The 22,821-nt window shown below is 52.3% G+C and overlaps 2 protein-coding genes across 2 annotated transcripts in view; both read left to right on the plus strand.

Annotated features, from left to right (window-relative positions):
* The first annotated feature begins 1,366 nt into the window (after positions 1 to 1,366).
* Positions 1,367 to 17,001, plus strand: LOC126011614 (carbonic anhydrase 6-like). Its single transcript, XM_049775437.1, has 11 exons — positions 1,367 to 1,494; positions 1,969 to 2,051; positions 3,042 to 3,218; positions 4,195 to 4,343; positions 4,912 to 5,004; positions 5,682 to 5,751; positions 9,130 to 9,287; positions 10,178 to 10,304; positions 15,529 to 15,660; positions 16,728 to 16,904; positions 16,994 to 17,001. The coding sequence occupies exons 1-11, from the start codon at positions 1,367 to 1,369 to the stop codon at positions 16,999 to 17,001; spliced, it is 1,302 nt and encodes a 433-aa protein (XP_049631394.1).
* Positions 17,002 to 18,094: 1,093 nt separating this feature from the next.
* LOC126011615 (carbonic anhydrase 6-like) overlaps positions 18,095 to 22,821 on the plus strand; it is a 10,975-nt gene continuing 6,248 nt past the window's right edge. The window contains exons 1-4 of the mRNA XM_049775438.1: positions 18,095 to 18,220; positions 18,779 to 18,871; positions 20,336 to 20,405; positions 21,470 to 21,627. Coding sequence (XP_049631395.1) covers positions 18,095 to 18,220; positions 18,779 to 18,871; positions 20,336 to 20,405; positions 21,470 to 21,627 — 447 coding nt within the window. The remainder of the gene's footprint in view (positions 18,221 to 18,778; positions 18,872 to 20,335; positions 20,406 to 21,469; positions 21,628 to 22,821) is intronic.

The raw sequence follows: 22,821 nt of genomic DNA on the forward strand, positions 1-22,821 counted from the left end.
TGGGATGCTGGAGATCGAACCTGGGTCAGCTGTGAGCAAGGAAAACACCCTCCGCATTGTGCTACAGCTACAGCCCCTCCCTTCTCTCTCTCTCTCTCTCTCTCTCTCTCTCTCTCTCTCTCTCTCTCTCTCTCTCTCTCTCTCTCTCTCTCTCTCTCTCGGCACACTCAGCCGTGCTCAGGAGTTATTCCAGCTCTGTTCAGGGTCACTCCTGACAGTGCTGGGAGCCCCTATGGTGCGGGGTGTTGATCCCACGCCCCTCACAAGCGAAGCCAGTGCCTTGAGCTGACTCCAGCCTCAGTCAGCCCTTTTCTTTTTTCCATTGCTCGGGTCAGGGTGGTGCTCGGGGTCACCAGACAGGCATTTTGGGGGTGCTCAGGGGCCTGGTCCATGACTTTGGCTGCTGGTTCCCTCACCAACGAGCTGGGTGGCACATCCATGCCCGAACCCAGGAAGGACATCTACAGGCACGGTAATGCCACCTGTTGCCACCAGTGGCTGCTGCAGATGCTATGCACAGGTTTGGGGTTATTCCCCAGGAACAAAGAACTGTTGTTATTCAATTAAAATGGGATTAGTGGCTGGAGCCATAGGTGAGCAGGCAGGGCTTTTGCCTTGCATGCGACTGACCCAAGTTTAATCTGTGGTATCCCTGATGGTCCGTGACACTCTCCAGAAGTGACCCACGAGTCAGTAGTAAGCCAAGGAACTGTGGGGAGTGACCCAATATGCCCTCCCCCAAAAGCAACGTAAGGAGTAAGTCCTGAGCATGGCTGGTAAGGAGAAAAAAAGAAAAGAAAGAAAAAGAAATAAATAAAGAAAGAAAGAAAGAAAGAAAGAAAGAAAGAAAGAAAGAAAGAAAGAAAGAAAGAAAGAAAGAAAGAAAGAAAGAAGTAAGAAAGAAAGAAACAAGAAAGGAAGAAAGAAAGAAAGAAGAAAGAAAGAAAAGAGAATGGAAAAAAGTAAAAAGTAAAGGAAGGAAAAAAGAACAAAGGTAGAACATACTAAAGGAACGGTGACGCTGGACTGATAGCACAGCGTGGAGGGAGTTTGCCTTGCACACAATCGAACCCTGTCTTCAATACTCAGCATCTCATATGGTTCCCTGAGAACTTCCAGGAATGAGCCCTGAGCACAGAGCCAGGAGTATCCCCTGAGCACTGCCAGGAGTGGCCAAAAACAAAAGGGAAAGAAACAATATGTGGAGATTGAGGCACAGAGGAACATGGCCAACAGTGGCCGAGCAGTGTCCAGGGGTCCTGCTGACATCTGTCCTTTCAGCACCTGTTGGGGAAGAAAAAAGCAGCAGGCAGGAGGCTGGAAGGGGTGCAGGCCGGGCTCCCTGAGCCACCCGGGGACACAGGCCATGGGCAGATTCACAGGGAAACCGGCTGCCCTGAAGGACAGCATTTCGCCGCCTGTCAACTTGAGTCCCTGTCCAGCTCCGAGGACTGTCACACAGGATGCAGGAGGACTAGGGGCCATGAAGCCATGGTGCTGGGTATGACCGATCCCTGGGCAGCCGTGCCAGCCCTATTGGGTTTGACAAGGTTGGGGGCTGGGCATGCAGTGTCAGGGACCAAGGGAGGTGCCCAGGGATTCAAGGGGGTGGTGTGGGGGTGGCTGGAAACTTAGGGGGAGGGGAAGATCCTGAGCTGCAGGGTCTCTGCTGCCTGAGGGGCAGGGCTCAGCCTGGCAGGGGACAGCAGCCCTCCTGCCCAGGCCCCACATGGGGACGTTCCCCTGCTGTGGTGACTGCCTGGCTCAAGGAAGCCACAGCTCAAGGCATCCACCTCCCCATGACGCGAGCCAGTGCTGGCGATTTCGAGGGACGTGTCATGTTTTCAGTGGGTGCAGAAAAGGACGGACCAGCCGCCAGCCTTGTAAATTGTCATTTATGGCTGCTGCGTGTTTAAAAAGAGGCGCTGCCCCCACCCCCCACCTCCGGGTGCTGAGTTCCGTTTACAGCGCCATGAAGACCCTGGTGGCCTTGCTGTCGCTCTTTCTCCTGGAGCTGCAGGTCCCACTCCGGGCCGGGAGGGCCAACACCGGTGAGTCCCAAAAGGATTGGGGTGCTCCTGCCTGTGGCCTCCTGGAAGCCTAGCATTCACTGGCTACCTTTGGGTGACCCATCTGTGTGGGTTCCAGTATCTGGGGCCCCGGATGCACCCCTTGATGTGGGCCAAGGGTCCCCTCTACATGAACCCCCCACTGCCTCTGTCTGGCTTTCAACTACCTGCTGATTTAGTTGCTACTGGGAATGCCAAATCTGTGCACGCCGAAAGGGAAATGGTAGAAACGGTCTCCTGGGGTGTCTCTAGAGATATGGGGGCTCCTGCTAGAGTTTTCTTCTTCTAGAACATTCTGAAACCTTTCCCTGGCATTGTACGCAGGCTCTGGCCCATCTGGAAGGGATCCACATGGACTGACTGCAGGGTTTAAACCCCTTCTGCGAGATGGGAGAGACCCTGCCCAGACCCTTTTGCTCTCAGGCCCCAGAGAGGTGCCAGAGTTCGAGTGGCCTGTCTGCCCAGTGTGTCCCTCCTGGGCCATGGGGATCCCCCCTCCAGGAGAAGGCAATGTGGAGAAGTGAGTGCCCCAGAATCAGGCAGGAGTAAGGACTCAGCCCTGCAGTGTGTGTGTGTGTGTGTGACATTCAGTGGTGGCACTCAGGGATCATTCCTGGCTCTGCACTCATACATCGCTCCTGGCAGGCTCGGGAACAATATGGGATGCTGGGAATTGAACCTAGGTCTGTCCCAGGTTGGCTGTGTGCAAGGCCAATGCCCTACCGCTGTGCTATCACTCCAGTTCCTCAGTCCTGCACTTCTGCTTTCTGTGGCTCTGGGGTTGGGCTCAACTGAGTTCCAAGACAGCCTGAAAAACTTCCCCAGCCCAACTATGGCCTTCGGGGGACACTCGAGACACTCTGCAGTGGGAGGGGCTGAGTGGCACACGGCCCAGGGTGGGGCAGCGGGAACTGGGCAAGGAGGTGGCACAGGCTCAGCATGGACTGGCATGACTATCTCCTGTCTGTGAAGGGAGCCAGAAAGAGAGTGACTGGGCCAGACAGTTCCCCCAATGTGGTGGGAAGAAGCAGTCGCCCATCAACATCCGTAGCAACAAGGTGAAGTTCAATCCGAACCTGAAGCCCCTGGTCCTGAACGGCTACGAGACCCATCAGGGCCCATTCATCGTGACCAATATGAACCACAAATGTGAGTGCTCACAGGCCACGGCCATGTCCCCTCTGAGAGTTCTGCCAGGGTTGGGTTGCACTCCACTCTGGAGCCCCTAAGTCACCAGGGTGCCTAGTAGGGAGGGGCCACATGTGGGGGACCCCATTCCAGGAGGGCAGATCCTTCAGGATCCATTTCCTCCTGCTCCCATCTTAACATGGCCGCACCAGCAGGTCGGTGAGAGTTTGAATATATTTTTGTTTTTTTGTTTTGCTTTGTTTTGGTTAATGGGCCACACCCGGCTATACTCAGGGGTTACTGCTGGCTCTGCACTCAGAAATCGCTCCTGGCAGGCACGGGGAACCATATGGGATGCTGCGATTCAAACTACCATCTGTCCTTGGTCTGCTGTGAGCAAGGCAAAAAGCCTTATCGCTGTGCTATAGCTCAGCCCCTATTTATTTATTTTCATTTTTTGGATCTTGGTTCTCATCCTGTGATGCTCTGTGCTGACTTCTGGCTCTAAACTAGGAATCATTTCTGGTGGACCTCGGAGGACCATATGGGATGTCGGGGATTGAACCTGGGCCAGCTACCTGCAAGGCAAATACACTGCCTGCTGGGCTCCCACCCCTGAGACACCCCCAAACACAGTGGAAGTCTGTGTTGGGCACAGCCACCTTCTGATTTTCCAAGGATGCTGGCTCCCCGGCTCTTGGGACAGGACAGAAAAGCTTTTATTTTGTTTGTTTTTGTTTTGGTGCTCAGAGGGGTTACTCCTGAGTTCTGGTTACTCTGTCTCAGGGCTCAGGAATCACTCCTGGCAGACTCGGGAGGACCCTATGGGATGCCGGAGATCGAACCCTAGTCAGCCTTGTGCAAGGCAAAGGCTGTCCCTGCTGTGCTGTCATTCCACTCCCTCTTGGTGGGCTTTCCTCTTTTCAGGGTCCCCCAGAAGTGGACAGGCAAGAGGTGACCCGCATTCCACCAATGCCCGCCTCCATTTCTCCCACAGTGCACATCTTGCTGCCCCAGACCATGCGCGTGAATATCTCCAATGGCCAAGAATACGCGGCCTGGCAGATGCATTTCTACTGGGGCAACTATTCCTCAGAGATCAGCGGCTCCGAGCACACAGTGGACGGCAAGAGGCATGTGGGTGAGGTACGATAATGGGGGACTCCACGCTGGCTTCTCCATTAGTGCCCCAGCCACCCCCAAAATGACATGCAGTGGACATGGCCAGGTCCCTGTGGCCAACTCACTTTCAGATCCATGTCTTGCTCCATATCACTGTGTGCATGGAGATTTGGGGTTCGGGTGAGATCTTGGGGTTCACTGAGCCTCCAATTCAGTGGGGAAAACACAGTGTCTCTAAGTCCAATTTTCTAGGGTCATTTTTTCTTACCTGTCCAAGCTTTAATTACCCTTTGAGATACGGCGAAGAGCAGGGGCATTTTCCACTCTTTGGGACCCCTGAACACTCCACTGGCCTCCTCTAATCCCTCTGGACTCTGGCAGCTTAACTGCAAGAGGAAGGTGTGTCAGGTTGCTCAGCCAGTTCCCCCTAAACACCACTTTTGCTCTTCCTGCTTGGAGAAGTTTCTGGTCTTGGCAGATATGGATGGAGGGCGGTGGACACGCTGTCCAGGCCTCCTGGAAGCATCGTGCTGAAGCAGTGGAAGTAGGGGTTCTGCATGAACGCCCCTGATCACCCTTGCTGGCTCCGCAGGTACAGGTGATTCACTACAACACAAACTACAATAATTTCCAGGAGGCCCAAAATACCCCCGACGGGCTGTTGATGCTGGCTGCGCTCTTTGAGGTAGGCCGAGATGGGGTGCATTTTGGGGCTGCGTACCCCAAGGATTAAAGCAATATTACAGTGGGGAAGGCACTTGCCTTGCCACACAGTGGAGCTGGGTTCAATCCTGTGCACCCCTTGTGATCCCCCAAGCATCAGGAGATGTAACCCTTGAACGTTGATGGCTCTGACCCCCAAACCAAACCAAAACAAAGGACAAGAGGCTCAAATCTGTCCCCCAAGAGTCCTGGGTCCGAATAAATCCCCCTTCAATTGTGAGGGATGCTAAGACATGCCCAGAGCCACAGATACAACAGTTGGAAAAGGAAGTCCTATTTGTTGGAAGCAGCTGATAAAGTCTGCAACGTTCCTACAAAGAAACAGATGCAGATGGAACAGCTGGTGACTCTAGACTTTGGACACAGAGACACTAGTTTTGACAACCCCTGGGTTTTATTCAAGATCCCTTGAAACCTTAGATTGTTGGGGTTGTAATGGTCCCTGTAGATGGAGGCCACATGGGAAGTATCAAAGAGGGGTGCCCCATGGCACCATCATTGTGTCTAGAGGGTCTCCCCCAATCCAGGGTGGCGGGAGTTTTCCTCCTGGGCCTTGTGGGTGATTCTCTCTGTTTCAGAGCACTGAGCTTAGTGTAGCAGAGGTGTTCTGGAAGGTTCTAGCTACTGTCTTTTTCTCAGGTCAAGGAATACAGTGAAAACACGTATTACAGTGACTTTATCAATCATCTGAAGTACATCAAGTACCCAGGTAAGGAGAGAAGAGTGAGGGAGCGAACATGGGGCCGAGAAGGATGTGGGGTGCTTGGATGCTCATCCTTGTGCCCTGGGAACCTTGTTTGTGCATCTGTCCCATGATCCTCAGGGACAGGGAAGTGGGAAAGCCTCTCCATAGGGGTGAGAGCAGATGTGACCCCCCACTTCAAGATGCAGATCTCCAGGGGGGTGTCTCATCTCTGAACCCCGGCACAAAGAAAAGAAAAGGGTGCCAGGATCTGGCAGTCACCGTCAGTGCCCCGGACACCCTAAGGTCCACCCTTGACCTTGAGCACACACTGCATCAACATTGAGCACCCCACTTTGGCCACTCCAGTTGACAGCCCCCAACTTCACCTCAAGTCTACTGGGCAGGCCTCCTCCTCCTCGGTGCTGGTCCATTGAGGCCTTTGACTTGTCCACACCCAGCTCAGACCCCTTGGCATCCTTGTCCCTACTTGTCTAAGCTCTGATCCCTGTTTCCTGACACCCCACTGGACTCCCTGAGCAAAGACCCAGCCCAGCGCTGTTGCTCAAAGCCTGAAGCCACCGGCTGAGCGTGGCAGGACAAATGTCACCGCCTGTGGTGGGGCTGGGCTTCTGCAGCTGCTGAGGCCCCCCCCCCACCACCACCACTCTGCACCCTCAGGCTGCTCCCGACAGGCAGTGCCCCTTCACCTTGCTAGAGAGTTTTCAGGGCCCCCTGCCAGCATCTGCTGTGTGGCTGTAAGGAGCACCAGCTCCTACTGGCTCTTCCCGGCCTCCCCCCACTTTTTCACCCTGCACCCCCTCCATCTCCAACTAGCAGGGGTGACTCTGGGCTGACTGTTCCCCAGCCTCTATCCCGCTCTTAGTGCCCGAGAGGGGTTGACCTCACAAAGTCCCCAAACTCTCCTGGGCCCATCACATCCACTTCACTCTCTGTGGTCAGCAAGCTCGGGACCACAGATGGTCACCCACCTCCTACCTCTGCCCCTACTGTGCCCCCCTTTCTCCCCCTGTCCCCAACTCTGCCCTTGAGCTGACTCCACAGGTCAGGGGTGCTCTGTCTCCTGTGATCACCTTACTTCCCAGGGTAATGTGACCTTTCTTTTTTTTTTTTTTTTTGGTTTTTGGGCCACACCCTGTGAGGCTCAGGGGTTACTCCTGGCTGTGCGCTCAGAAGTTGCTCCTGGCTTCTTGGGGGACCATATGGGACGCCGGGGGATCGAACCGCGGTCCGTCCTAGGTTAGCGCAGGCAAGGCAGGCACCTTACCTCCAGCACCACCGCCCGGCCCCAATGTGACCTTTCTGAGGCTGTGAATTCCCAAATCTGTTGCTCAGCCCTGATGGGCCAGGAGGGCACTAGAATGGCGGTTTGATCTTTGTCTTTCTACTGCCCCCACCCATCCATTCAATCCCACTTCTGTTCTGTGGGGAATTTCCCTGAGTGGGTCTGCAGGTGTGTGTGTGGGGACTCTCCCAGTTGCTTGTGCACAAAGGCAGTGCTTGGGGGTGTCAGGGATGCCAGGAACATGGGGCTTCCTATCTGCTGGGCACATTTCCTGCCACAGAGGCGATATCCTTGGATCTTGGCTGACCTTTCATTTTATATTATTTATTTTTTATTTTTGGGTCAGACCTGGCAGCACTCAGGGCTTACTCCAGATTCTGCACTCAGGAATCACTCTGGCAGACTCAGGGGACGCTATGGGATTTCAGGGATCGAACCTGGATCTGTACTGGGTCATCATGTACTAGGCGAATGCCCTACTGCTGTGCCATCACTCTGACCCTACGTGCTTGTTTTTTTTTTTTTTTTTTTTGGTTTTTGGGCCACACCCGGCGGTACTCAGGGGTTACTCCTGGCTGTCTGCTCAGAAATAGCTCCTGGCAGGCACGGGGGACCATATGGGACACCGGGATTCGAACCAACCACCTTTGGTCCTGGATCGGCTGCTTGCAAGGCAAACGCCACTGTGCTATCTCTCCGGGCCCCGTGCTTTTTTTTTTAACCATCCCCACGACTAACTTGGAAGAGAAGGGCAACCCCACTTCCTGCAACCTTCCGTGGGGGACCCCCGACCCGTGGGGGTGTGGAAATGAAGGTCACTAGTAATTTGTGGGTTTACCCGAGCAGAACCGATCTGTGAAGAAAACTTTGAGAAGTTAGTAAGAAAAGTCCTCAAGACAACACATGCTGTTCAAAAGGGATTTATTGCCGGGGAGATCAGCTTTTAAGGGCTGAAATACGTCAGGGGGTGTTACAGGTTTTCCACCAATTACAATTGCAAGCACTCATTAGCACAAGCTGGGGGCAGGTAATAGGGAGGGGTAAAGAGGTAGAGAGCCCATGTTTATACTGAAAGCACAAGATCCAAACAGGCTCTTATAAATTTTACTCAGCAAGCATAAATAAAAAACCAGCTGTAAACATAATAATCTTTTGCTAACACAAAGGCAAGTTGCTCTATGATTTTCTTTCTGGCTGGATGTATTGGGCTGCTTTGAATTACTTTAGTATTTGTCTATTTCCTTTGTTCTCAGGGCATGGGCGCCTCTGGTCACGTGGGTGACAAGGTCAGGGATTTCTGAGGTGTCCTTTGTTCTAGGTTCCATCAGCTAGGCTCCCCACAACTTACCACTGCTTTCCAGGCACTAGGCACCCTCTTGGGAGCTGGTGGGAGGCACCCAACCCTGGCAGATACCTACAAGGAGCAAATGTGTCAGAAGGAAACTCAAAAGCTACCCCAGTACCTGAGTAGCCCTTTGCAAGCCCTTCTCAAGTTCTCCAGTTCCGAGCAGCCTTCCTCCACATTTGGAGTCCTTTATTTCTGGCCCCCTCAGGGACCTTCTCCGAGCCCCAAATATTTACTCTGTCTGGCCACGATGGCAACACGGCAGTGACATGTGTGTCCCTTGACTGGGCACCAAGATGCCTCATGGGCCCCCTGCTAAGATCTCTGACCTTTTTGTTTGCTTTTGGGCCGCACCTGGCTGTGCTCAGGAGTTACTACAGGCTCTGTGCTCAGGAATAACTCTTGGTGGGGTACCATATGGGATGCTGGGGATCGAACCTGGGTTAGCTACATACAAGACAAATGCCCTTCCAGCTGTTATCACTCCAGCCCCAAGTCTGCTTTTTACCCACAAGGAAGCTGCATTATTGGACCTGGCACCAAGCTCAGAGGCTGGCACCTCTCGAGTCTCTTGGATCACTTCCAGGATAAAAAAAAAAAAAAAAAGAGGGAGACCATTTTCCCCAGGTCCTCTTTTTCTGCTCATACTCTTAAATTCGAAGGCGCAGACTGGGTGGTGCTGTGTTTGCGCTCTATTCTCCTTTTCAGGGGAGAAGGTATTTCTGCCTCCCCTCACCACTGTCTCCTCCACCAGGACAAAGCACCATTCTGAACAGCATTGATGTCAGGGACATGCTGCCCCCGGACGTTCGGCACTACTATACCTACCAGGGCTCGCTCACCACCCCTCCCTGCACCGAGAACGTGCTCTGGTTCCTGCTCAAAGACCCCATCATTATCTCCAGAGCCCAGGTAATGCCCAGGGTCACTGCATTGCGCCCTTTGGCAGCCTGGTGAGCAAGAATGCACCCCCGGCTCGCCACGGTCCATCCCTGGGTTCCTGCCGTGTTGGCCACAGACAGAAACTCTACCCCACTGGATGCCACAGATATCAGGGAGCACTGTGGGGAGAGGGACAGAGAGGGGCTAGTGGAATGAGCTGGGAATCCATTCTCATGGCAGAAAGGGCTTTACAGTGCTAGTTCGATAGCACAGCAGAGAGTGTGTTTGCCTTGCATGAAGCCAACCCAGGTTTGGTCCCAGCATCACATACGGTCCCTCAAGCCTGCCAGGAGTGAATTCTGAGCACCATTAGATGTGATTAAAAACAATGCCAAAAAAAAAAGAAAAGAAAAGAAAAGAAAGAAAGAAAGAAAGAAAGAAAGAAAGAAAGAAAGAAAGAAAGAAAAATATAGAAATAAAATATAGAAAGATAATAGGGCCCGGAGAGATAGCACAGCAGCGTTTGCCTTGCAAGCAGCCGATCCAGGACCAAAGGTGGTTGGTTCGAATCCCGGTGTCCCATATGGTCCCCCGTGCCTGCCAGGAGCTATTTCTGAGCAGACAGCCAGGAGTAACCCCTGAGCAATGCCGGGTGTGGCCCAAAAACAAAAACAAAACAAAACCAAAAAAAAAAGATAATAAAGGAAACTATATAAAAAAAATAATAACTACCTCCCTGGATGCTATGCCTGGCAACCTGTCTGACCGTTACACCTTATCACAGTCTTGTCCGGGTTTCAGAAATCCAAGATCTCACTAAACTCTGAACTGCCCACTTTCTCTTTCACTCCTTAGTATTACCTGGAGATTTTATTTTCTGTTTTTTTTTTTTTTTTTTTTTTTTTTTTTTTCTTCCACAGATCGTGAAGCTGGAGAATTCCTTGCTGGATTCTCAAAACCAGACCCTGCACAATGCTTACCGCATGACCCAACCTCTGAACGGAAGGACTGTGGAAACCAACTTCATTCCCTTGGGCGATCCCTCAAGTAAAGATGCTCTTGTTTGTGGAGTTTGTTGATTTGCATGTGTGTGGGTGCATGGAGGAGTTTGGTTTGATTTGGGGGTTGTACCTGGTAGGGCTCAGGGCTGACTCCTGGCTCTGTGCTCAGAGATCACTCCTGGTGGTGTTCAGAGAATCATGTAGGATTTCAGGGGTTGAACCCACAGCCTGCACAGTACCTTGTCACAATGTGGCAGTCAGCCCGAGCTTCCCTCGTTTTTCCTTTATAATGTACAGTATCTGATAGACAGAAACAAGGTTTTTATCCAAAAGACATTGATTTGAGCAGGGTAGAGAGGCTGAAAGAGAAGGTCAGGACCAAGAAGAGACAAGTCAAGCAGTGGGGGTCACAGGTCAGACATGAGAGAATGAGACCCCCCAAGATCAGCCTTAGTCATCCCAACTCGGGTGTTTGCCACAGTAAAAGGAAACAGAGACTCTTATGGCCCCTGGTCAGCCATAGGGGGCTCCTGTCCCTTTAAGTGAAAAGATGTCAGTTACCTGATGCCCCTTCATCTGGGGAGCTGAGGCTGGGGGCAGTTGTCTGGGGGTTTATATAGGGTTGAAGTTCAGTGTGTGTGTGTGTGTGGGGGGTTCCCTTGCCTAATTACTCCTGCTGGATGGTCACTGCCAATTTGCTGGGGAAACTTTGCTGAACTCTCTCCTCCTGCTGCTTTTTCCTTTGGTTTTTGGGTCATACTCGGCGGCATTCAGGGGTTACTCCTGGCTCTGCACTCAGAAGTCGCTCCTGGCAGGCATGGGGAACCATATGGGATGCCGGGAATTGAACTGGGGTCACTCTGGTGTTGGCTGTGTACAAGGCAAATGCCCTACTGCTGTGCTATTACTCCAGCCCGGCTCCTGCTGCTTTTTGCTGCTTTTACTTCTGTGTACCCCACCCCCCCACCATCACCACATTATCTTTCTTCTTTTCTCATTTTCTCAGTCTAGGGAGCTGGCTGTGTGGCCTCTGCCTCCCCTGCTTTGCATCGTCCTTAATTAAACCCATCTATAACCCTCTCTTTTTTGCATTTTGATTGGCTCTACCACCACAAAACACCCCCACCCCCCAGTTCTGCTCACATAGTCTCAGATAGCACTTACCAGGACCTCCTCTTTTCCTGTTCTAGATATGCACCACCGATCAATGGCACATCAGCTGCCAATGGAGGTTTTACTCCAAAGGTTTAATAGACTGGAGGAAACCTTGGCAGAGATCATCAAAGAGCAGAAAAGGAGAAAAAACCACAAGGAACACGAACACTGAGCCCAGCTCCGGGGGCTCCCCGCACCGGCCCCCCTTGCCTGCCAGGCTGGTTGATCTGTCTGACTTGGCAACCTCAACTTTCTGTCTGAATGTAGCAGCAATAAATCACTGTAGAAATGTGTCATTTATTTTTTGGTTACTTCTGACTATCTGCTCAGGAATAGCTCCTGACAGGCACAGGGACCATATGGGATGCCGGGATTTGAACCAACCACCTTTGGTCCTGGGACAGCTGCTTGCAAGGCAAACGCTGTTGTGCTATCTCTCCAGCCCCTGAAATGTGTCTCTGTCTCTCGCTTCCGATCTTTGTGTTTGTTTTTTGGGCCATATTTGGTTGGTGGTGCTCAGGGCTGATTCTTGGCTCTGTGCTCTGGGATCAGTCCTGGAGGGCTCAGGGCAGACTGAGGCCAGGGTGGGTGTGGCCAGGGGAGCCGGTTCCGGAGAGTTGGCAGGAAATGAAATTAAGGGGGCAGTTATCCCAAGTACCTTTGTGCCCCCCAAGGGGCTAGACTGTGTTCTGTGGGTGCAGACCCATAAACCAGCTGTTGCAGAATCTGCCTGAGATCCACAGGTGGGGAAACTTTGTCCAACAGATCCCGGCATCTAGGAGGGCACTCAGGGCACAGGAACCATCACATTGAGGGTCTGAGGGCTGCTGGGGCTGGTCACCTCAGCTGGGAGTGTCAAGTGCAAATAAATAAAAAACCAAAGATAACAAAAACAAATTTGTGCGGGTGGTCTGTGGGAGATTTGGCTGACCCTCGATACAGACACAACCTGTCCACTGGACTGTGGAGCCCGGGGGACATGCTCCTGAAATTGCCACCAGAAGAGCCACAGGGCATATGGGTGGTGCCAACTGGGGAGAATGGACAGCAAAGCTGAATTTGCCTGCACTGCTGGGACAACTGAGCGGGTTTTATGGGTAACATGCTGCCCTCCAATGGCCACACCTGGCAGTGCTCAGGTGTCCCTCCTGCCTGAAGAAATCACTTCTTGGTGTCGGAGTGGTTTGAGGCATTTGCCTTGCACACGCTAACCTAGGAAGGACAGCAGTTCGATCCCCCGGCGTCCCCTATGGTCCCCCAAGCCAAGAGTGATTTCTGAGCTCATAGACAGGAGTAACCCCTTAGTGTCACCGGGTGTCGCACCCTCCAAAAAGAAAAAAAAAGAAAAAAGAAATCACTCCTGGCAGGCTCAGAGAGTCCTCAGAAGCTCTGGGATGCTGGAGATCAAACCGGGTCAGCTATGAGCAAGGAAAACACCCTTCGCATTGTGCTACTGCTACAGCTCCCCCCCCTCTCTCTTTTTGGCACACTCAGCAGTGCTCAGGAGCTATTCTGGCTCTGTTCGGTATCATTCCTGACAGTGCTGGGGGACCCTGTGGTGCAGGGTGTTGACCCCAAACTCCTCACATGCGAAGCCTGTGCCTTGCGCTGACTCCAGCCTCAGTCGGCCTTTTTCTTTTTTCCATTGCTCGGGTTAGGGTGGTGCTCGGGGTCATCAGAGCATTATGGGGGTGCTCAGGAGCCTGGTCCATGACTTTGGCTGTTGGTTCCCTCACCAACCAGCAGCGTGGCATGTCCCTGCCCGTACCCAGGAAGGACATCTACAGGCACGGTAATGCCATCTGTTGCCAGCAGGGGCTGCTGCAAATACTATGCACAGGTTTGGGGTTATTCCCCAGGAACAAAGAACTGTTATTCAATTAATATGGGATTAGTGGCTGGAGCCATAGGTGAGCAGGCAGGGCTTTTGCCTTGCATGCGACTGACCCAAGTTTAATCTGTGGTATCCCTGATGGTCCGTGACACTCTCCAGAAGTGACCCATGATCACAGTTAGTAGCAAGCCCAGGTAACTGTGGGGAGTGACCCAAAAGCCCTCCCCTAAAAGCAACTTCAGAGGGGCCGGGCGGTGGCGCTGGAGGTAAGGTGCCTGCCTTGCCTGCGCTAGCCTAGGACGGACCGCGGTTCGATCCCCCGGCGTCCCATATGGTCCCCCAAGAAGCCAGGAGCAACTTCTGAGCGCATAGCCAGGAGTAACCCCTGAGCGTCACAGGGTGTGGCCCAAAAACCAAAAAAAAAAAAAAAAAAAAAAAAAAAAAAAAAAAAAAAAAAGCAACTTCAGAGTAAGTCCTGAGCATGGCTAGTGTGGAAAAGGAAAGAAAGGAAAGAAAGGAAAGAAAGAAGAAAGAAAGAAAGAAAGAAAGAAGAAAGAAAGAAAGAAAGAAAGAAGAAAGAAAGAAAGAAAGAAAGAAAGAAGAAAGAAAGAAAGAAAGAAAGAAGAAAGAAAGAAGAAAGAAAGAAAGAAAGAAAGAAAGAAAGAAAGAAAGAAAGAAAGAAAGAAAGAAAGAAAAAAGAAAGAAAGAAAGAAAGAAAGAAAGAAGAAAAAGAAAGAAAGAAGAACGAAGAAAGAAAGAAAGAAAGAAAGAAAGAAAGAAAGAAAGAAGAAAAAGAAAGAAAGAAGAACGAAGAAAGAAAGAAAGAAAGAAAGAAAAAGAAAGAAAAAGGGCCCGGAGAGATAGCACAGCGGCATTTGCCTTGCAAGCAGCCGATCCAGGACCAAAGGTGGTTGGTTCGAATCCCGGTGTCCCATATGGTCCCCCGTGCCTGCCAGGAGATATTTCTGAGCAGAAAGCCAGGAATAACCCCTTAGCACCGCTGGATGTGGCCCTCCCAAAAAAAAAGAAAGAGAGAAAGAAAGAAAGAAAGAAAGAAAGAAAGAAAGAAAGAAAGAAACAAAGAAACAAAGAAAGAAACAAAGAAACAAAGAAACAAAGAAACAAAGAAACAAAGAAAGAGGAAAGAAGGAAAGAAGGAAAGGAAGAAAAAAGGAAGGAAGGAAGGAATAGAGAAAAAAGGAAGAGAGAAAGAAAAAAGAAAGAAGAAAGAAAAGAGAATGGAAGAAAAGTAAAAAGTAAAGGAAGGATAAAAGAACAAAGGAAGATCATACTGAAGGAACGGTGATGCTGGACTGATAGCACAGCGTAGAGGGAGTTTGCCTCGCACAGAGCAGAACCCTGGCTTCAATACTCAGCATCCCATATGGTTCCCTGAGCACAGAGCCAGGAGTACCCCCTGAGCACTGCCAGGAGTGGCCAAAAACAAAAGGGAAAGAAACAATATTTGGAGATTGAGGCACAGAGGAACATGGCCAACAGTGGCCGAGCAGTGTCCAGGGGTCCTGCTGACATCTGTCCTTTCAGCACCTGTTGGGGAAGAAAAAAGCAGCAGGCAGGAGGCTGGAAGGGGTGCAGGCCGGGCTCCCTGAGCCACCCGGGGACACAGGCCATGGTCAGATTCACAGGGAAACGGGCTGCCCTGAAGGACAGCATTTAGCTGCCTGTCAACTTGAGTCCCTGTCCAGTTCCGAGGACTGTCACACAGGATGCAGGAGGATTAGGGGCCACTAAGCCACGGGGCTGGGTGTGACTGAACCCTGGGCAGCTGCCAGGAAGAATTCTCTCGTGGAGTTGTGCCAGCCCTATTGGGTTTGACAAGGTTGGGGGCTGGGCATGCAATGTCAGGGACCAAGGGAGAGTGCCCAGGGATTCGGATGGCCGGGTGGGGGTGGCTGGAAACTTAGGGGGAGAGGAAAATCCTGAGCTGCAGGGTCTCTGCTGCCTGAGGTGCAGGGCTCAGCCTGGCAGGCAGGTGAACCCAGCAGATAGCAGCTGTCAACTGTTCACGCTGGGGCTCGGGGCCAAGGCACCTAGTCTGGGGACAGCAGCCCTCCTGCCTTGGTCCTACAAGGGGACGTTCCCCCTGCTGTGGTGACTGCCTGGCTCAAGGAAGCCACAGCTCAGGGCATCCACCTCCCCATGACAGGAGCCAGTGCTGGCGATTTCGAGGGACGTGTCATGTTTTCAGTGGGTGCAGAAAAGAACGGACCAGCCGCCAGCCTTGTAAATTGTCATTTATGGCTGCTGTGTGTTTAAAAAGAGGCGCTGTCCCCACCCCCCCACCTCCGGGTGCTGAGTCCCGTTTGCAGCGCCATGAAGACCCTGGTGGCCTTGCTGTCGCTCTTTCTCCTGGAGCTGCAGGTCCCACTCCAAGCCGGGAGGGCCAACACGGGTGAGCCCCAAAAGGACCAGGGTGCTCCTGCCTGTGGCCTCCTGGAAGCCTAGCATTCACTGGCTACCTTTGGGTGATCCATCACTGTGGTTCCAGTATTCTGGGTGCATGGGGCCCCGGATGCACCCCTTGATGTGGGCCAAGGGTCCCCTCTGCATGAACCCCCCCCCCCCCACTGCCTATGTCTGGCTTTCAACTACTTGCTGATTTAGTTGCTACTGGGAATGCCAGATCTGTGCATGCTGAAAGGGAAATGGTAGAAATGGTCTCCTGGGGTCTCCCTAGAGATATGGGGGCTCCTGCTAGAGTTTTCTTCTTCTAGAACATTCTGAAACCTTTCCCTGGCATTGTACGCAGGCTCTGGCCCATCTGGAAGGGATCCACATGGACTGACTGCAGGGTTTAAACCCCTTCTGCGAGATGGGAGAGACCCTGCCCAGACCCCTTTGCTCTCAGGCCCCAGAGAGGTGCCAGGAGCCCTGGGGGCCAGAGTTCGAGTGGCCTCTCTCTGCCCAGTGTGTCCCTCCTGGGCCATGGGGATCCCCCCTCCAGGAGAAGGCAATGTGGAGAAGTGAGTGCCCCAGAATCAGGCAGGAGTAAGGACTCAGCCCTGCAGTGTGTGTGTGTGTGTGTGTGTGTGTGTGTGTGTGTGTGTGACATTCAGTGGTGGCACTCAGGGATCACTCCTGGCTCTGCACTCATACATCGCTCCTGGCAGGCTTGGGAACAATATGGGATGCTGGGAATTGAACCTGGGTCTGTCCCAGGTTGGCTGTGTGCAAGGCCAATGCCCTACCGCTGTGCTATCACTCTAGTTCCTCAGTCCTGCACTTCTGCTTTCTGTGGCTCTGGGGTTGGGCTCAACTGAGTTCCAAGACAGCCTGGAAAACTTCCCCAGCCCAAATACGGCCTTTGGGGGACACTCGAGACACCCTGCAGTGGGAGGGACTGAGTGGCACACGGCCCAGGGTGGGGCAGCGGGAACTGGGCAGGGAGGTGGCACAGGCTCAGCGTGGACTGGCATGGGAGAGGGTGGGCCGACTCACCACTATCTCCTGTCTGTGAAGGGAGCCAGAAAGAGAATGACTGGGCCAAAGAGTTCCCCCAGTGTGGTGGGAAGAAGCAGTCGCCCATCAACATCCGTAGCAACAAGGTGAAGTTCAACCCGAAACTGAAGCACCTGGTCCTGAATGGCTACGAGACCCATAAGGGCCCATTCATCGTGACCAATATGAACCGCAAATGTGAGTGCTCACAGGCCACGGCCAAGGCCCCTCTGAGAGTTCTGCCAGGGTTGGGTTGCTCTCCACATTGGAGCCCCTACGTCACCAAGGTGCCTAGTAGGGAGGGGCCACACTGGGGCGACCCCATTCCAGAATGGTAGAAACCTCAAATCCATTTCCTCTCATCTTAATAAGGCCACATCAGCAGGTCTGGTGAGAGTTTGAATTTTTTTTTTTTTTTTTTTTTTTTTTTGGTTTTTGGATCACACCCGGCAGTGCTCAGGGGTTACTCCTGGCTGTCTGCTCAGAAATAGCTCCTGGCAGGCACAGGGGACCATATGGGACACCGGGATTCGAACCAACCACCTTTGGTCCTGGATTGGCTGCTTGCAAGGCAAACGCCACTGTGCTATCTCTCCGGGCCCGAGTTTGAATATTTTTATTTTGTTTGTTTTGCTTTGTTTTGGTTTTGGGGCCACATCCGGCTACACTCAGGGGTTAATCCTGGCCCTGCACTCAGAAATCGCTCGTGGCAGGCACGGGGAACCATATGGGATGCTGAGAGTCAAACTACCATCTGTCCTTGGTCTGCTGTGAGCAAGGCAAAAGCCCTATTGCTGTGCTATAGCTCAGCCCCTATTTATTTATTTTCTTTTTTTGGATCTTGGTTCACATCCCGTGATGCTCTGTGCTGACTTCTGGCTCTGAACTAGGAATCATTTCTGGTGGACCTCAGAAGACCATATGCAATGCCGGGGATTGAACCAGGGCCAGCTATGTGCAAGGCAAATACCCTGCCCTCTGGGCTCCCACCCCTGAGATACCCCCAAACACAGTGGAAGTCTATATTGGGCACAGCCACCTTCTGATTTTCCAAGGGTGATGCCTCCCCGGCTCTTCACAGAAGGGAAAGCTTTTTTGTGTTTGTTTTGTTTTGGTGCTCAGAGGGGTTACTCCTGAGTTCTGGTTACTCTGTCTCAGGGCTCAGGAATCACTCCTGGCAGACTCGGGAGGACTCTATGGGATGCCAGAGATAGAACCCGAGTCAGCCTTGTGCAAGGCAAAGGCTGTCCCTGCTGTGCTGTCATTCCACTCCCTCTTGGTGGGCTTTCTCCCAGGGTCCCCCAGAAGTGGACAGGCAGGAGGTGACCCGCATCCCACCTGTGCCCACCTCCATTACTCCCACAGTGCACATCTTGCTGCCCCAGATCATGCGCGTGAAGATTTCCAATGGCCAAGACTACGCGGCCCTGCAGATGCATTTCCACTGGGGCAACTATTCCTCAGAGATCAGCGGCTCCGAGCACACAGTGGACGGCAAGAGGCATGTGGCTGAGGTATGATAATGGGGGACTCCACGCTGGCTTCTCCATTAGTGCCCCAGCCACCCCCTAAATAACATGCAGCGGACATGGCCAGGTCCCTGATGCCAACTCACTTTCAGATCCTTGTCTTGCTCCATGTCACTGTGTGCATGGAGATTTGGGGTTTGGGTGAGATCTTGGGGTTCACTGAGCCTCCAATTCAGTGGGGAAGACACAGTGTCTCTGAGTCCAATTTTCTAGAGTCGTTTTTTGTTCACCTGTCCAAGCTTTAAAGGACCCTTTTAGGGTCAGAGCAGGGGACATTGTCCACTCTTTGGGGACCTCTGAACACTCCACTGGCCTCTTCTCATCCCTCTGGACTCTGGCAGCTTAACTGCAAGAGTAAGGTGTGTCAGGTTGCTCAGCCAGTTCCCCGAAACACTACTCTTGCTCTTTCTGCTTGGAGAAGTTTCTGGTCTTGGCAGATATGAATGGAGGGCGGTGGACACGTTGTCCAGGTCCCCCAGAAGCATCGTGCTGAAAGTAGGGGTTCCGCATGAACGCCCCTTATCACCCTTGCTGGCTTCACAGGTGCAGGTGGTTCACTACAATACAAAATACAGAACCATGCAGAATGCAAGAAATGCCTCCGACGGGATGTTGGTGCTCTCCGCATTCATCAAGGTAGGCTGAGTTGGGTCGGGAATTAGAAAGCCTACTAGGGGGCTTGCGAGATAACACAACGGTAGGGCATTTGCCTTAGGTGCAGAAGGATGGTGGTTCAAATCCTGGCATCCCATATGGTCCCCCAAGCCTGCCAGGAGCAATTTCTGAGTGTAGAGCCAGGAGTAGCCCCTAAGTGCTGCCAGGTGTGACCCTCTCCCCCCCAAAATATGAAATCCTACTAAACTGTGTACCTCAAGGATCTTCCTTTCTGGGGTGGAAGCAATAGCACAGTGGGGGAGAGCATTTGCCTTGCAGGCTGCCAACCTGAGTCCTGTCCTTGATGTCCTATATACTTCCTAAGCCCCGGTAGTAACTTCTGAGCATAGAACCAGGAGCAACTCCTGATCACTGTTGGGTTTGACCCCCAAATCAAACAAAAAACAAACAAACAAATCTTCCTTCCGTCTTTACTCATCTTAGCTGGCCACTCACCTGTGCAAACCTCTGTGCTCTGGGGATGGGCCAAAAGGGTTCATGGTCTGTGGTGTTCCTCTCGGGTCCTGGACTGGAACTTGGAGTGAAAACACTGGGAATCTGTCACTCCTTGTGCGCATCCTCTCACCCACCTCTAACTTCATCAAAGAGCAACTTGAGTGCCAGCAGGTGTGGCCTAAAAACAAAACAAACAAGCAAGAAACCCCAAAAAGCAATTTGCTCAGGTGGGCCAGGAATACTTGACTTTACTGGCTGGAAAGAAGGGGTGATTTGAGGCCAGAGCAATAGTACAGTGGGTAGAACACTTGCCTTGCCTCGAAGTTGACTTAATTCAATCCCCCTCATCTCATGCGAGGATAAACCATGATTGTTGCTTGGGAGACTCCAAGCCCAAACCGAACCCAAACAAAACTTCCCAGGAAGTGAGCCCGTGTCCACCCCGACCGTGACCCTCTTGAATCCCAAGGGCCAGAACACCCACACTGGAGTTGACTCCAGCTCTGCTGATTGGAAGAAGCCCTGAATCTCTTTACAACAAAAGTGACCTTGCTGCCTTAAAATATCAAGATTCAAGGAAGCACTGGAGAAATATAGTTGTGGGTGGGACTAGAACATTCTCTCTCTCTAGGCATTGGTTCTTCCTGCCTAGAGAGGGCACCCCTCTCCCCAGAACCTCTGACAGGGACCCATGGTCCTCAATAGCCTGCAGGGAAGCTCTTTGGAGGGTCATGTGTTCCCACAATTGTTTTCTGAGAGTTCTTGGGGATTTCGAAGTTTGTTCTTTAAGCCTAGATCAGCAGGACAGAGGAGGGGGGTAGTTGGTGCTAACCAAATAGTCCCCTCCAGTTCTTGGGGCAGGGGGCTTCCTCCTAGGCCCTTGGGGTGGATCTGTCCATCACCAGAGTGATTTTCTGGAAGGAAATTTTCTGGAAGCAGAGGTAGCAGAAGTTTCTAGAAGGTTCTAGATGCTTTGTGCTCCTCCCCCAGGTCATAGAAGACACTGAAAACACTTATTACAGCAACTTTATCGATCACCTGAAGAACATCAGATACTCAGGTAAGGAGGGAAGAGGGAGGGGAGGGAGCATGAGGCTGAGAGGGAAGTGGGGTACCTGGACTTTCACCCCTTTGCCCTGGGAACCTTGTGCGTCCATCTGTCCCAGGATCTTCAGGGAAAGGGACCTGGGGAAGCCTCTCCGTAGGGGCATGAGGGCAGGCGTGACCCCCAATTCAAGCTGCAGATCTCCAGGGGGTGTTTCATCTCTGCACCCCAACACACAGGAAAGGGTGCCAGGCCCTGGCGGTCACTGTCAATGTCCCGGCCACCCCGAGGTCCACCCTTGACCTTGAGCACACACCACACGGCATCAACATTGAGCATCCCGCTTTGGCCACTCCAGTTTACAGCCCCCAACTTCACCTCAAGCCTACTGGGCCAGCCTCCTCGGTGCTGGTCCATTGAGACCTTTGACTTGTCCATACCCAGCTCAGACCCCTTGGCATCCTTCTCCCTGTTTGTCTAAACTCTGCGCCCTGTTTCCTGACACTCCACTAGACTTCTTGCGTAAAGACCTAGCCCAGCGCTGCTGCTCAAAGCCTGAAGCCACCGGCTGAGCATGGCAGGACAGATGTCACCATCTGTGACTGGGGGGTCGGGGGGGGGGCGCTTCAGCAACTGCTGAGGTGCATCCCTCTGCACCTCAGGCTGCTCCCGACAGACTGTGCCCCTCCACCTTGCTGGGGAGGTTCCAGGGCCCACATGCTAGCACCTGCTGCATTGCTCTTCACAGCACCCCTCACTCTGTTCATCCCATACCCAATAGGCAGGGGTGTCTCTGGGTCCTAGCTTCTACCTTGCATGTGTCTTCTGGCCCTCCTGGGCCCATCACATCCACTTCACTCCCTGTGGCCAACAGTTTACCCGCTCCTGCCTCTGCCCCAGCCATGTGCCCCCTTTTTCCCCTCTCCCCAGCTCTGTCCATGTGCCTGCTCCATGGGGTCAGAGACACTCAGAGCCCAGTGACCCTGCCTCCTATGATCACCTCACTCATCCCAGGGTAGTGTCACTGGGGGAACCAAAGTGTTCCTGCCACCCCCATTGCTCATTGTCTCCTCTGCCAGGACAAAGCACAAGTCTGACCATGATTGGTGTCAGGGACATGCTGCCCCAGGACCTTCGGCACTACTACACCTACCAGGGCTCCATGAGCACCCCTCCCTGCACCGAGAACGTGCTCTGGATTCTGTTCAAGGACCCCATCATTATCTCCAGAGCCCAGGTAATGCCCAGGGTTGCTGCTTTGCGCCCTTCGACAGCCTGGTGAGCAAGAACGCACCCCCCGGCTCACCAAGGTCCATCCCTGGGTTCCCACCATTTTGGCCACAGACAAAAAACTCTGCCCCACTAGATGTCACAGATATCTGGGAGCACTGTGGAGAGAGGGGCAGAGAGCGGCTACTGGAATGAGCCGGGAATCCATTCTCATGGCAGAAAGGGCTTTACAGAGCCAGTTCCATAGCACAGCACAGAGGGTGTTTGCTTTGCACACGGCAAATCTGGCCGACCCGGATTCTATTTCCGGCATCATCCTATATTGTTCCCTGAGCCTGCTCTGAGTGCAGAGCTGGGAGGAACCCCTGAGAGCCGCCTGGTGTGCCCCAAATCCATAAACAAACAAACAAATAAACTTGAAAAATCAAATTAAACAAGACTACTAGATACAAAAAGGTAGTAGCTAAAATTGACATCTGATGAATGGGTTTTTTTTTAGTCTTGGTTAGACACCACGAAAGATTTAATACACTGATAAAAGATAGTTCAGCAAATAGGATGCTTGTTTTGCATGCAGCCAATTCGGGTTCAGTCCCCATCAGCCTTCCTGATGATCTCCTGAGGACTACTAGGAGCAATTTCTTAGTGCAGTCAGGAGGAAGTCTTGATATGACTTTAAAACAAAACAAACAAAAAGGAATTTTTAAACTGGAAGACAGCCAACAAGGAACTGAAATAAAAATATGAATAATAGGGCCCAGAGAGATAGCACAGCGGCGTTTGCCTTGCAAGAAGCCGATCCAGGACCAAAGGTGGTTGGTTCCAATCCTGGTGTCCCAAATGGTCCCCCGTGCCTCCCAGGAGCTATTTCTGAGCAGACAGCCAGGAGTAACCCCTGAGCACTGCCGGGTGTGGCCCAAAAACCAAAATAATAATAATAATAATAATAATAATAATAATAAATAGGGGCCAGGTAGGTGGCGCTGGAGGTAAGGTGTCTGCCTTGCAAGCGCTAGCCAAGGAAGGACCTCGGTTCGATCCCCCGGTGTCCCATATGGTCCCCCCAAGCCAGGGGCAATTTCTGAGCGCATAGCCAGGAGTAACCCCTGAGCGTCAAACGGGTGTGGCCCCCCCCAAAAAATAATAATAATAATAAATAATAAATATGAATACTAAGTAAAGAGAAACCAACTCTATTAAG

The sequence above is a fragment of the Suncus etruscus genome, chromosome 6 (assembly GCF_024139225.1).
Source record: "Suncus etruscus isolate mSunEtr1 chromosome 6, mSunEtr1.pri.cur, whole genome shotgun sequence".
Taxonomy (NCBI): domain Eukaryota; kingdom Metazoa; phylum Chordata; class Mammalia; order Eulipotyphla; family Soricidae; genus Suncus; species Suncus etruscus.

Bases quoted from the DNA above. Each gene is read 5' to 3' on its own strand.
- LOC126011614 (XM_049775437.1), top strand. From the start codon at position 1,367: ATGGGCAGATTCACAGGGAAACCGGCTGCCCTGAAGGACAGCATTTCG. The intron at 2,052-3,041 runs GTGAGTCCCAAA...CTGTCTGTGAAG, and splicing joins GGCCGGGAGGGCCAACACCG to GGAGCCAGAAAGAGAGTGAC. The intron at 4,344-4,911 runs GTACGATAATGG...CTGGCTCCGCAG, and splicing joins GCAAGAGGCATGTGGGTGAG to GTACAGGTGATTCACTACAA.